The sequence below is a fragment of the Sebastes fasciatus genome, chromosome 12 (assembly GCF_043250625.1).
Source record: "Sebastes fasciatus isolate fSebFas1 chromosome 12, fSebFas1.pri, whole genome shotgun sequence".
In the NCBI taxonomy this organism is placed as follows: Eukaryota; Metazoa; Chordata; class Actinopteri; order Perciformes; family Sebastidae; genus Sebastes; species Sebastes fasciatus.
Window position 1 is genome coordinate 33,626,341 of NC_133806.1, and position 14,936 is coordinate 33,641,276.

At 42.5% G+C, this 14,936-nt stretch overlaps 1 protein-coding gene across 2 annotated transcripts in view; it reads right to left on the bottom strand.

Annotated features, from left to right (window-relative positions):
• trak1a (trafficking protein, kinesin binding 1a) overlaps positions 1-11,502 on the bottom strand; it is a 53,823-nt gene extending 42,321 nt beyond the window's left edge. Inside the window, exon 1 of one of the 2 annotated variants that reach the window (XM_074654831.1) lies at positions 11,291-11,502. Coding sequence is in view for 1 of the 2 variants with exons in the window: in XM_074654827.1 (XP_074510928.1) it covers positions 1,681-1,684 (4 nt within the window). In the remaining variant the exon portion in view is untranslated. Of the gene's footprint in view, positions 1-1,680; positions 1,925-11,290 lie in introns of those variants that run through there. The other variant, XM_074654827.1, reaches the window with a different exon arrangement.
• Between the last annotated feature and the right edge of the window lie 3,434 nt (positions 11,503-14,936).

Consider the following 14,936-nt stretch of genomic DNA (forward strand, 5'->3'; position numbering starts at 1 on the left):
CCTCAGTTTTAGAACAATGTATGGAATCTGTAGTGCCTTTTGGATAACACTACTGGAGTCCTGATACCATTATGAAGATAAATAGACCCAAATAATATTTGCACAAAGCTGATCCTGACGGAGATGTTGCTGGTCACAATCACTACATTTCTGCTCTGCACTGATATGAAATATGACCAATACACTTCAGCTCCTAAAATAAGTGCCGATAGGACGTGGATGAGGATAATTATAGCACAAGCCCTTCAGTGCTGTGTGTGCAGACAAAAGGTCAATGTAGACAGCAAAAGGTATGTTTGTGTGTGTGTGTGTGTGTGTGTGTGTGTGTGTTATATTTGGTCAAAAAATGCCTCAAACATGACAGTTTTCCAATTTTTGCAATGCCTCTTTTTGTAAAATCAATAGAGGCGCCTTGTAGGAATGTATTCACTAGTTTTCATTTAGTTGGAGATCATTTTCACAGTTATCAAAATGGAAACTCTGTCGCTAAAGTTGCAGAGTGCAAAAAAAGTTACCCGGGACCGTCCAAAGTACAAACAGACTGTCTGAAGTAAGACTTGTGTTTTCCTTTTAGACAATGAACTGTATCACATGATGATAACTTTTACAGACCACCAGTAATGACCAATGGAAGGACTACTGTATGTCCAGCAGGAGAGTAGTAATACTTCTTTTTTCACTCTTTTGAAATCTGACCAAGAGAAATTCAAGTTCAATACGCAAATGTAAATATAGACTGCTGGCTTAAAGATACAACCTGCAGGGTCACGCCAACATTAGCAGTAGCTAGAAGCCACCAGAGGAAGGCAGTTCAAGTTCAAGTGTAAGAATAGGCCACTGTCAGACTGAGCAATAAACACAGCAACATGTGCAGAGGACACCGAGTCAGGAAGGCACAAAGACTGACAGACAAGTGTCAGAGTCTAAATCAGGTCATTCTGTAGGCTATACAGTAGAAATACTCTGATAATAACAATACACATCTAAGAGTTTGGTCAAACTACAGCAAAGCAATAACGTAGCAGAAGTGGCCGTGGTAAAACAGAACTTACTTACAGCCTCACTAACAGTTGACCCACACAAGTACACACACTGCATGTATAGTATAACTATGTGTAGTATCAGTGGACTGAGAAACCAAAGAGAAGAAGGGTATATTCAAGCACATGGGCTGGATTCATGTTGCTCAAATGTAAAGGGCAGGTTTAAATCCCAGTGCAACGCCCCTTGTGTCCAACATGGCTGCCTCCTGTAAACTGTAGAGTAGCCAAGAGACAGTTCAAGAGACAAGTTGACCTTTCTACATTGTAAACTTTAAAAACATTCCTTAAACCTACACTGTAAGCTTTAAAGTTGTATATTCTTCAGTCCTTTAAACAGGCTTGAAAATACAAACAGTTAACTTGTGAAGGTAAATCCCTAATGCTCCCTGAACTGTACAAGTCCAAACAGCTGATTCACAGACAGACAGACAGACAGACAGACAGACAGACAGACAGACAGACAGACAGACAGACAGGAAGGCAGACGTTAAGAGACAAACAAACAAAGGGAAGATAGAGCTTCTCTCGCTGTCTCTATCTCACTCTTTCTATCCAAATATTAGCCAGACTCGTCATGAACTTGACTAGAGACCAGTTGAAGCTGGCAGAAGCCCATGCTGTTGCACAGTGTACTCACTCATGGTGCCTGAAGCCCGACAACCACCAGCTCTGCTGCCCTCCAATCACATTTTCCACTGGACCAGGAGAGGGCAAGGTCGCAAGAAGTAACACGGAGAGGTGAGAGAAAGAGAGAGAAAGAGTGTTGGGAGGGTGAGAGACGGGAAGAACGAGAGAGAGAGGGTGCTCAAAGTTTCAGAGGACGGCACAGTGAGTGTGAGAGACAGGAAAAGAGGGAGGGAGGAGTGAAGAGGAGAAGAGACCCGAGCCAAACTGGTTCGTCATGCCTGTCATGCCAATGACGATATCCACATGGACCGCCCCGAGGCTCTCTCTCTCTCTCTCTAAACTCCTCACTCTGACAGCCAACAAACCCAGCTGGACTCTTCCTTCCAGCTAACTCAACACACTCTCTCTCTCTCTCTCTCTCTCTCTCTCTCTCTCTCTCTCTCTCTCTCTCTCTCTCTCTCTCTCTCTCTCAGCAGTAATCATGGTCTGTAGAACACAAGCAAAGCTGCAGAAGAAGAAGAAGAAGAAGAAGGAGAACTGCCAAAAACCCACTAGGTGTGTTTTTCACAAAATCCTACAAATGTTTGTCACTGAATGGCACCGATAGGAGTCAATTTGTTCCTAAGCTTGTTGTTAAAGGTCTTAGAAGAAGACTAATAGCGACACTAAGCACTTTAGTTATACAATTCCCTGTTAATTTGAGTGGTTATGGTGTTTCACAAGTAGTTTAGATATAAAAATAAATAGTACAAAGGGATCTAGGGGCTGTAACTAACAATCATTTTCATTGTTGATTAATCGCTCGATGATTTTCTCGATTAATGGTTTAGTTGTTTGGTCTATAAGTGTCAGAAAAAGGTGAAAAATGTCGATCAGTGTTTCCCAAAGCCTAGATTACGTCATCAAGATGTCTTGTTTTGTCCACAACTCAAAGATATTCAGTTTACTGTCACAGAGGAGGAAAGAAACCAGAACATATTCACATTGAAGAAGCTGGAATCAGAGAACTTTGACTTTCTTTTTCTTCAAAATGTACTCAAACTGATTAATCTATTATCTAAATAGTTGGTGATTAACAACTAATCAATGATTGGATGCAGCTCTAAGGGATCAATGATCAGTTTTATTTTAGAAATGTTTATATCAGCTTTTAGTAACAATTCTGACTTGATGTCTGACTCTGGTGAAGAATGACTGCATTTGATATTGATTGATATTATAAATTAAATATTATAAATAGATATTTTGGATAGTTTGAATGCAGCACTGCACTCTATGTCTATATATTTGAGAAAGAGCAGGTGCATGCTGTTTCCAGACACTCTATGTGCCTTTCATGACAAAAGTATAAAGAATGGACATGACTAGGACAAACTATAATCCACTAACACTTAGAACCAGAGACTTCAGTGGTGTTCTCGTGGAGCTGCAGCACAACCCGGTCCACAATTAGACGGCTACAGTTGAAAGCCGCCGCTGGTCACGGAGTTAGCACATGAAATACACGAGAGTACGTCAGCGTGGTCAAATATCACTGGCAGCCTACAAGATCTGTGTGTGGGAGGCTGCACCGAGGTGTTCAAATGTCACTAACCCTGTAAATCTCTGAGCCTCGTAGGTGTGTGTGTGTCGTTCTTCACTAACGTCACCACTAGTAATCCTAGGGGTCAGATGCAGCGGCACACGTCCAAACATAATAACTCCAAACACAGTTTTAAAGAGAACAGCAGCTAGCAGAGGTCCTTGTACTTGTGATTTCGATGCTTTATGATTGCACAAGATGTGGTCGTGTGTTGCTTCAAGTCAAGAGGGAGCGAAGCTGACCATTTGACCTCATCAGAGAAACTGATCCCAATCAGTTCCACCTTCACATTTAGTAGATACTAAAGTGTGAGCTGGTGTTTCTGATTAGTTGTTGAACATTTTGCAGGGTTTTTAAACAATATGCAAGATGAATATAACATAGGGAGGGATCATTATGAATATCAACTAATGGAATATCAGAAAAAGAGGCAGGTTTACTGGAGGAATTTGAATTTAATCCTACTGGTATTCAGTGATTTCAGTTTACCATTAAAGGGATAGTTCAGGTGCTTCTCAGTGGGGTTGTATGAGCTACTAATCCATAGTCAGTAGATGCAACCCGAGCTTGGAGAAGCAGACAGAAGTTACCGCTTGGAGCCAAAGCAATGTACTGCTAAAGTTCTGCCGGGCAGACACACAGCTGACAACCTGCTAAACTAAACTAAATGTGTGGTGGAGACTTTTACTGGGAAAGTGGCTGCATGTCCGCGACACTACACGCAGCATCGTAGCTGCTAAGTTAACGCTCCCGGACGGTGAACTGGAGACTCCCGTCAACCAATATCTGTTGTGCTCCTGCAGCTGGAGCACCGCTGCATGCAAGGCACAGATCTTGTCGTTTAACGGTTAATAATCGTTTAACGAGGGTCGCTTATCGGTTAAGAACATTTTTCAAAATGAGCATCCCTAGTTTAAATGTACACTATATTTAGTATATTTTCCCTGCTTTACCTTGCCATCACACAGCCCTTTCTGACGGGGAACTGAAGCCGTTGTGTCCATCTCTGCTCTCACCAAAGCCACCAGACTCCATTGAAAAAAAATTTAATTTTGATGATCTACCACTGCCTCCATTTGTTAGTTTGTTTGTGATATTATGTCACTTTGGAGAATCCGAACCTACCAAAGTCACATAATAACACAAACAAACTAACCGATGGAGACTGAGGTAGACCAGCAACCCCCGTGTTCTGAGAGGTAAAATGACAGGGGTTTTGCTGACCGTCATCTACTGTAGGTAATACACTGACTATGGATAAATACCTCATACAACCCCAATGAGAAACACCCCAACTATCCCTTTAAGTAACCCAATATATTTTTGTATGACAAAACAACAAAAGAGAAAATGGGTTAAATGGAATATAATTAGGGCTGTCAATCGATTCAAATATTGAATCGCAATTAATCGCAAATTAATTGCAAATTAATCTCACATTTTTTCTGTTCAAAATGAAACTTAAAGGGAGATTTGTCAAGTATTTAATACTCTCATCAACATGGGAGTGGACATATGCTTGGGCATGCTTGCTTTATGCAAATGTATGTACAGTATATATGTATTATTGAAAATCAATTAACAACACAACACAATGACAGATATTGTCCAGTAACCCCTAACATAAAACATATGCTCAAATCATAACATGTCAAACTGCAGCCCAACAGGCAACAACAGCTGTCAGTGTGTCAGTGTGCTGACTTGACTATGACTTGCCCCAAACTGCATGTGATTATCATAAAGTGGGCATGTCTGTAAAGGGGAGACTCGTGGGTACCCATAGAACCCATTTACATTCACTGATCTGGAGGTCAGAGGTCAAGGGACCCCTTTGGAAATGGTCATGACAGTTTTTCCTCGCCAAAATTTAGTGTAAGTTTGGAGCATTATTTAACCTCTTTCATGACAAGCTAGTATGACATGGCTGGTACCGATGGATTCATTAGGTTTTATAGTTTACTATGATACCATATGAAACTATGATATATGATATGAAACTGAGCCGCTACAACCTAAAAATTGCAAGTTGTGTTAGTGGGTTAAAGAAATTAGTGAGGTTAAAATGAATGCGTTAAGGCGCATCGTCAAAGTTATCACGTTAACTTTGACAGCCCTAAATATACAAACTGGCTAACAAGTTGTAAAAGTATTTTTTATTCTTGTTAAAATATCTAGCTCCTGTTGAGTAACATAAGACAGATACAAGAGCTGGCAACAATCAAGTGAGGAGGCACGGACATGACAGGACATGTGGCCGTATCAGATATGAAAACATGCAACAACACCAACAACATCAACACCACCGCTGCTTTCATCAGCCGGAAAAATGAGCCTGAATAACAAAGAGAGAAAACAAGTAAGGGTTGTTGTCTTTGTTCAGCCGGTTATGTCAAGTACAGAGCCAGCCAGTCTCCTTGCTGTTGGTTCTGCGTTGGGTGATTCAGACTTTTCATGTACATAAACACTGTATCCATGGCAACACGGTCAGATGTGGCATACATCTGAGAGACCCCAAGTTCATTTAAAATCCTACAAAATGACTACACTGCTCCATTAAAGTCGACAACATTTAGAGACGGGCTCCACACAACACATACCTGACTCTGCCTCTACTGTGTGTGTGTGTGTGTGTGTGTGTGTGTGTTTGTGTGTGTGTGTGTGGTCTAAACATTACATCACAATAGATGTTTTCTCATGCGGTGATTTGATCAGAGTCAGGAAGCAGACTCAGCAACTCTGTTTGACCGCTTACGTAACTTCTCCTCCGTCTCACTCAAAGTCCTCTGTCCTCTCTCCGTCTGTCTGCCTGGTTGGTTGGTTGCTCCTGATTTCCCTCTCCTCACCAAGCATCCCATAATTTCCACAGTTACTCAACTCTTTACATCACCGCTGGCTGGTAACCACGGAGAATTAACCCCACGCCCAGGAACTGCCCCATGGCAATGAGCTGCTCTATTCAGCTCTTTGTGTTCATTCATCCTCTAGACTTAGTGAAATTATACACTCCCACACACACACACATACACACACACACACACACACACACACACACACACACACACACACACTCCCTCGGCGAGGAAGTGTTCAACTAGTGAGTGAGGCAGGGAGACGTGACAGAAGCAAATAAAGAGACAAGAAAGAAGTTTAAATGCAACAGATTCTAATGGAGAGTTGGGTTTGTTCTAGTAATCCTATCATACCAGCAGATGGCAGCACTGACCTAAACCTGCTCAGCTGTCATGCCCTAGAACAGGGGTCTCAAACTCGCGGCCCGCGGGCCAATTGCGGCCCGCAAGACGATATTTTGTGGCCCCCACCTTGATATGAAAGTTTAATGTTAGTGCGGCCCGCAAATTTTTTTTTTTATAACGTTTTTTTTTTTGGGGGCATTTTTTCATTTTTATTGACAGGACAGTGGATAGAGTCTTGGAAAGGGGGGAGAGAGAGAGTGGATGCGGAAAGGGCCACAGGCCGGATTCGAACCCGGGCCGCCGCGGTCAGGACCAAGTCTTGTTACATGGGCGCCCGCTCTACCAACTGAGCTAACCAGGCGCCGTCGGCCCGCGAGTTTTATGTGAATGGCAGTTTGCCGTGGAAGGTCCCTTTGTTGCGCGAGCCCGAGCTGAACGGACCTACCAATCACAGTGGGGTATATGGCTCCCGGGGGCGGGCAATCGGCCGGGCTTGATGCAAGCAGAGAAACATTTCACAACAACTATGGCGGCGCCCGTGTAACATCGCATAAGCTTGATTAAAGCTTGATTTATACTTCTGCGTTGAATCGACGCCGTAGCCTGACGTGCACCTCTCCAGAAATGTAACTACACGTCGCGGCGACGTAGACCGCAACAGCTGTGATTGGTCCAGTCTCTCAGCGATGCTGAGCGTCCAGGACCCCGGACAACCACAGAAAGTTCAACTTCTCTCTACCTCGATCTTTTCAATGATTGTTCACACAAATCGACTCAGATATATTTTCTCTTTTCGGCGTACCAGTAATGTCAGTAAAAGTTCTGTGGTTCAACAGTTATTAGCTCCAACTCCGCTCAGTTTCTGTTTGTAGTACAAGAAGAAGAAGGAAACTCATAGAGACGCCGCCGCCAACTAGCGGTTTGGTGGTGTAATTGCAGAGCAACACAAACACAGCAGGCACAACTTTATTGCGGAGTGACACCAAGTGGAATGAATATATATCTTGTCACACAGCCCCAATCATGTCTTTTTCAAAGCCTGCAGTGAAGAGAAAGGTTGGTGACGAGCACAGACAATTTCAGGAAAAGTGGGAGACGCAATAGAGGCCATGTTCAGAAGAACCGTTCATGTTCTTCAATGTTCCATTCATGTTCAGGACAGTTCATGTTCAGAAGAACCGTTCATGTTCAGAAGAACCCATTCAAGTTAAAGAACTGTTAATAATGACGTTTGAGAAGATTGTTTTTTTTTTAACAAAGCTTTTTTTGTGGAATACCTGATGCGGCCCAGCCTCACCCAGACTCTGCCTCCAGCGGCCCCCAGGTAAATTGAGTTTGAGACCACTGCCCTAGAATGACTTCAGTGATAAATACACACGACTACAGTAGATATTACCACAGCATGTCATTTCACCATCCCATTATGCAAAGTGTTAAACTGTTGGTTGTTGCATTAACATGTCACCAATCTGATAATACAAGGTTCAAAAGTGGAGTTCAGAAGTGGATGTTTTGTTTCTTTTTATAACTTTGACACTACGAAATACAAATCATTAGAGATCACAACATTGCCATAGAATACTACATTAAGTAAGGGACAATGTACAGCGAACCGGTCATTGTTGTGAAAGAATCCCCGACAGGGCGATGAGAGACCCCGACGCAAAGCGCTAGCTGTACATTATCCTGCTTATTACACGGCTACTTACTGAAGAAATCAATATTTTGACGCAAACTGGTGAACTGACAACTCTAAATGGTCTGTAGTTGTGACTGGTCATCTATCTGTATGTGTTAGCCCTGTGATAGACTCATTGACCTTTCCAGAGTGCATGCTGGCTCTTGCCCAATCCATACTGGGGTAGGAAGGAACTGAGGTCATGGTAAAGGGTGGGAGGGTGTGTGCTAGGAAAGGGTCTTTTCCTGTTGTTTGTGTGTCTAAGAAACGGCCATAGTCTCCATCACTGCTCAACTGACTCTTTAGTCTGGTGCTGTACGAGTGCTTGGCAACCCTTATGGCCTTGTTGAAGTGGCTTTTGGCCAGCTCCCTTTCCCTTCCTCTGGTCCCCATTCCTTACGGTTCCTCAGGGTCCTAAGCTCCAGGTCTGAGCCTAACTCCGGGTTGCGGGTTACGTGAGGCAGGAGTTACTCAGTGACCTATTAGAGGGCGTTAATATCATTTCATGAGGTAGATTAGTCCCAAACGGTCGGCTCTGTCTCAACATTGGCCTTGCAAAGTTCCTGGCTGATTTAGGTGGTGTGTTGAGACATTTTCAGCCCTTAAAATGCAGATTTTTATAAATTTGGTAAGAAATGTCAATATTAATTACAGTACAGTCATTTCATTTAGTTTACGGCTCAAAAAAACACATTGAAGTGTGCAGTGCCTCTTTAAAAAGAAGCATAGCACTGCTGCACTCAACAATTGTCTTGAGAAGTTTCATCACAAGAGACGCAAGATGGTGTGAAGGACTCACTTAGTGCACTGGTTCCCAACCTGAGGGTCCCGAACCCTACTAGGGGTCACCAAAGCTTCATGGAGGGTCACGAGGGATTCTTGTTTTTTGTTTTTTTAAATATACAAATATATATCTCAGAATTTCATAAATTTCTGTAAAGAAAACTATATAAGATTGTTCCTTTTAAAGTTTGGATTATTATTTAAGGTCTCTCAGGATAAGGGCACGGTGAAGACCTGGACACAAGTTATATTCACAGAGCCTTCCCCTTCTGCTAAACAGCCTGCAAGTATGCAGTTAAAACAACCAGAGCTAAAAGAACAATGGCCAAGCGTCAGGAAGAACCTACATTGAATTTGTCAAAAAAGAGGCCTATTGAGTATGAATGATGCAATATTCACAGGAAATAATCTGTTCAAAATTTATCCAAATCGCACATTCTAGACAAACTTCTTTAGTGTACTTACTGTGTTCACTAATTGTACAGTTTATCAGTTGTTCTGTACTGTTATTGTTATTCATTGAATATAATATGAAATATCAATAAAATATGTCCCTCAGTCAGGGGTCGTCAGTTAACTCAATGGTAGAAAAGGGGTCTCTTAAGTAAAAAGGTCGGGGACCACTGACAGTGTAATGTCCATGCATCGTAGTGGGGATGCTCATTTTGAAAAATGTTCTTAACCGATAACCGACCCTCGTTAACTGATTATTAACCGTTAACCGACCCTCGTTAACCGATTATTAACCGATAACCGACAACATTTGTGTCTCGTACCAGCTGCAGGAGCACAACAGATATTGGTTGACGGGAGTCTCCAGTTCACCGTCCGGGAGCGTTAACTTAGCAGCTACGATGCTTCAGTTCCCCGTCAGAAAGGGCTGTGTGATGGCAAGGTAAAGCAGGGAAAATATACTAAATATAGTGTACATTTAAACTAGGGATGCTCATTTTGAAAAATGTTCTTAACCGATAAGCGACCCTCGTTAAACGATTATTAACCGTTAAACGACAAGATCTGTGCCTTGCATGCAGCGGTGCTCCAGCTGCAGGAGCACAACAGATATTGGTTGACGGGAGTCTCCAGTTCACCGTCCGGGAGCGTTAACTTAGCAGCTACGATGCTGTGTGTAGTGTCGCAGACATGCAGCCACTTTCCCAGTAAAAGTCTCCACCGCACATTTAGTTTAGTTTAGCAGGTTGTCAGCTGTGTGTCTGCCCGGATTAACTTTAGAGTGTCCAACAAACAGTGTGTGTGTTTGTGCTACGTTAGCAGCTCTAGCGTTGCTGGAGGCTTCGTGCTCGCCGCCGCTGTACATAGTCTGCGTAACTTTAGCGAGTTTCCAACAGACTGTGTGTGTGTGTTGGTGGTGAGTGTGAGGTTGTTGGTGGCGTTCTAGCTGTGAACGTAGATGTAGCAGTGTGTGTAGTTTATTTGTCGGTGAATAAATGCTACGAAACTACAACTCCTCCGCTCCGCTCAAACGAGCCAGAGACCGGAGCTCCTCTGAGCCGCTCAGCTTTTGAGTTAATTATTAACATTTCTTTTAACCGTTTTATCCGATAGAGTTAATCGGTTAAAATGCTTAATGTCGGTTAACGGTTAAACGGTTAATTAAGGACATCCCTACATCGTAGTCCCACACTCTCTGCTGGAGTCTGTCGTAACATTCCGATTGTAAAAGGTTTGTCTGTCATTAGTGTTTGTGCGTTTCCTGGTTGGGACAATCTGCTGCATGATTAAGTCTATAAGAAAAACATTAGAATCAATATCCATTCATCTTTTATCACTTCAGTTGTTAAAAGCGTCTGCCAGATATTTGGGCTCAGTCAGACTGTAAAGAGGAAGGAGACGGGCCACAGAACAGCTAAGCTGTGACCACTGTAGACGAGACATTAGTGTCCCCTCGGCTCGCTTGGAGAGAAGGATGAGTGGTGAGAGAAACAAAGAGAAGAAGGAGTTGACGGAGACAGTCCACTGGGAGCTCCTCTCATATACAGAGCTGAGGTCCCCTGGAGCTGCTTCACTGACAGGATGTGACATTAGAAAAGGGTCACAGAGAGGGAGAGTTTCTCACAGCGCCACATGCCTCACTCTCACCATCTCACCATCACACCAGCTCCCTCAGCCTACAATGTTCCTCCCAGCTGAGTCCAGAACCATTACAGATAGTGGACTGTTATTACTGCATACTTTGAATTGGGTTCAATTCTGATATACAGCTTCGATACAGTTTTATTGACTATTTTATTGAAGGAGAGTATTTTTGACAGCTGAATTATGTATAATATGTATGCATCTAGCACTGATTCAACACTGCCAAATGGATTCCAGTAAGTTGTGTCTACCGATGGTTATAAACGTATGCATGCAACATTACCAGTGATGGTCTCTGCATCTCTGTAGGTGGCCGTGAACTCCTGGAGTGCAGCCGGCAGACTTGCTTCACTGACATACTCCTCCTCTTCCTCCTCTTCGCAGGCCAGTCGGAGCCCCGGGTCGCGGAGCCTCCCGGTGTGTTCGGAAGACTGTTTAGGGGGCGGGGCAGAGGAGCAGGAACAGGTGTGGGGAGGCGACGTCTTCGGGTCCAGCTTGGCGCCGAGCGGTTACCGATTTAAAGCAAGACCAGCCATTGGGACTGGAGCGGACCTAACTGGTGGTGATGTCTCGAGCACTGGACAGGTGGCAGTCTGAACCAGAACCACACACTTGGATGTACAGAGGTTATTCACTGCATACCTGAAAGAGGAAGAGGGGAGAGACAGCAAAAGACAGAAAATTGTTAGGTTAAATCATGTTAGATGCAAAAAGATCCATAAAAATATAGCAAGATTCTAAATATGTAAAACAATAAATATAATAGCATTAAATAAATAAATAAAAAACATGATTTAACTGAAACAACCCTCCGTCTTTTTCTCACTCATCGGGTGAGCAGTAGTATTTATAGACATGGTGTCACCCTGACAGTAAACAGTACGTACGCTAAAGTGTAGATAATTACAGACATGACTCAGTTTATTAGGTGTATAATCTAATATAATCCAGTACATCAGCCTTGTAATAAATCATATCTTTGAGAAGCTTATAATGTTCTGCTTGTTTACAGTTGTGTAGTTAGTTGTGGTATTGGATTGGTTTGCATTAGACTGAGCACTGTTTCTATCAATTAGGGTTGCTACTAACAATTTATCTTCATTATTGATCAATCTGCCAATATTTTTTTGATTAATAGATTAATCGTAAGTCAAAAAAATTGTGAAAAAATGCCCATCGCAACTTCCTGGAGTCCAAGGTGACGTCTTAAAATGTCTCGTTTTGTTTGATCAACAGTCTAAAACTCAAACATATTTAGTTGACGATGAATTATGATAAAAGAAAGCAGCTGATCCTCTCATTTGAGAGCCTGGAACTAGAGAAGATTTGGCATTCTTTCACTACTTTTGCTTGAAAAATGATTGAAACGATTAATCGATTATCAAAAGAGTATTTTTCTGTAGAATGACTAATCAATTAATCGAGTAATCATTTCAGCTCTTCTGTCAAACTCATAATGGGGGTGGACGTAGTTAGAAAAAACCTCTCAATGTAACTGCATCACCAACACCACTAACTACGGCCTCAAAATCAACACAGAACTGAATCAACATCTCTCTGACACATCGACAACCAAAACTGAACAGCTTCACAAAAACAGGATTTATTGCAATGTTGTTGTATTGTGCAGGCGCCCCTAATAAACTCTTCATTTAGTGTATTTTTTAATCTAAAGGAATAGCACAGAGAGGATGCAATAAGAATCTAGTGAGTAGATCTAACGAAGCATATCATTCAGTAAAATATGATATAAATACAGTAGACAATATAGCTGTAAAAAACATCATATTAGGATAAAAGTAAGAGTTGTGTTTAGTGAGTAGCTGGTCCTCTGGATGATTATATGGCAGCAGGACACTATATAAACAGCACTATATATACGAGTGAGACTCAGCTATCAATGAAATAAACAACCAAATTCAGTGAGCTACAATAATACAAAACACCTAGCTGACAGACAAAAAGACAACACGCTCATATCTCTCAGCACGCTGCCAGCCCAGCAAAGAGCAACTTAGATAAGTTTCTATTAATAGTCAACTCTTCAAAAACACGCACACGCACACACACACACACACACACACACACACACACACACACACACACACACACACACACACACACACACGTCAAGACAAGCTGCTTGATATGTACACCTGGACTCACTCACTAGCATCATTGAAACACAGCTGTGGTTTTTCCATTTCTCTACTTTGTGTATTCTCTCTCTACTACTTTCTATGCTCCATCCTCCTCTCTCCTGTATTTATCTACACACTCGTCTTTATTTTTCCACCCCAGCTTCCTCTTAGACGTATTGAGTCAGGTCCTGGTGCCTGGTGGGAAGTAGAATTGAGGCCGCAGTTTCCATTATTTAGGAGTAAAGGACATCCAAACACTGTTGCTAATGACAACAAACCATACAGTCACTGCAGAACATATGACAAGCTGCAATGACATGTTTCTTTGATAGGTCAGGAGTCTTTCTGATGACTAAAACAACATTTCTAAACATTTCTAGCCTGGTGGGTACCAGGATGGAAAAGTTTGAAGTTCTAATCTGACTGCAAATGAAACACACCAACCCCTATTCAGAATCCCAGGAGGTGACTAATCAAGAAGAAAAGTCTCTGCATCTCTTTAAAACAGAACCACTTTAAAGCCCTCAATGAATGATGTCATTCTAGTTGCAGCGATGCTGACCAAACAGTTCTGTGTTTTCAAGGTAAAGTTCAGCAGTACCAGGATCAACAGTACCACCAGTATCTAACATGTTATGGCCACAACATTCCCACCCTGTACTGTCCTCCAGCAGCGCTCACAATGGCAGGGCCGGGTTGATTTTAGAGGAAGTGGAGGATTTCAATGGGCCGATGAAGCCGGTGCTCCAGAACAACAGTAACTGGGGACAAGGTGTGGTTTCCCACTTTCTTTCTAATTATTCTAGGTCCAAACAGGCACATTTTCTAATGGAAAATTAAAATGATATCCAGTAGCTGCCACACAACAGGAACAACAATTATAATTATTATACTTCCTTACACAGAGATAAAGAAGGTAATCACTAGTTACACTCCCCCCCCAACATACTGTATGTCCATCAGTGAACAGGCAACTAGTATTTATTCTGAGTCTATAGCGTCTGTCAAACAATGATGAACCCCCCCCCCTCCCACAGATGGTTTCTCAATGCATTCTGTTAATCAGTGACTCCTGACTGCAACAATATGGACGTTACAACACCGACCACAGACATTCATTCTCAGAGCTGCCTGCACCACCCAAACCTCCGTCAGTAAAAGCTCTTTCCATCCACAGCTAACAAACAACATTAACCCTTCTTTAGGATGGGTCGCACCAACAGGGATTCATTTATTCTAAGAGTAGTTCTAATCAGAGTTTAGCAAAGCTAGGTTTAAAATGAGTAAATCCAGATTTTAAATTAAGCAGAGCTCTGTTACACAATTAATCTCAGTTTAGTAAATCCAAGTTTATTGATGTAAGTTAAACAGGGTTTAATCAATATGGTTTTAAAGTTGTATAATTGGCCTGTCTGCTGTTGGGTGCTGTGACGAAACATAACTCTGCAGCACTTTTTAGCAGCTTTAGCGTGCTGAGGTTTGTTAACCTTGCATGGCAGCTGGATTCTCACGATGTCATGAGATCACGTGATCACAAAGATCCATCTTGGCAGGCTCATGGATGTTTAATAAGACCTGGATCACGCCTCAAGGAAGAGCGCCGGTCGTCGATCCGGACTTTCTTAGTGGCCAAATGGCGGGACTAAAACTTCCGTGTCCATCACGTGATGCCATTGGACCCAAAAAGACTCTTTCCCATAGACTTACATGGGGAAAGAGATGTCTGTAACTCAGCGGATAATTGTTTTGGAGGTGAATCAACTCCCCAGTACGAACACTCTAATAGCC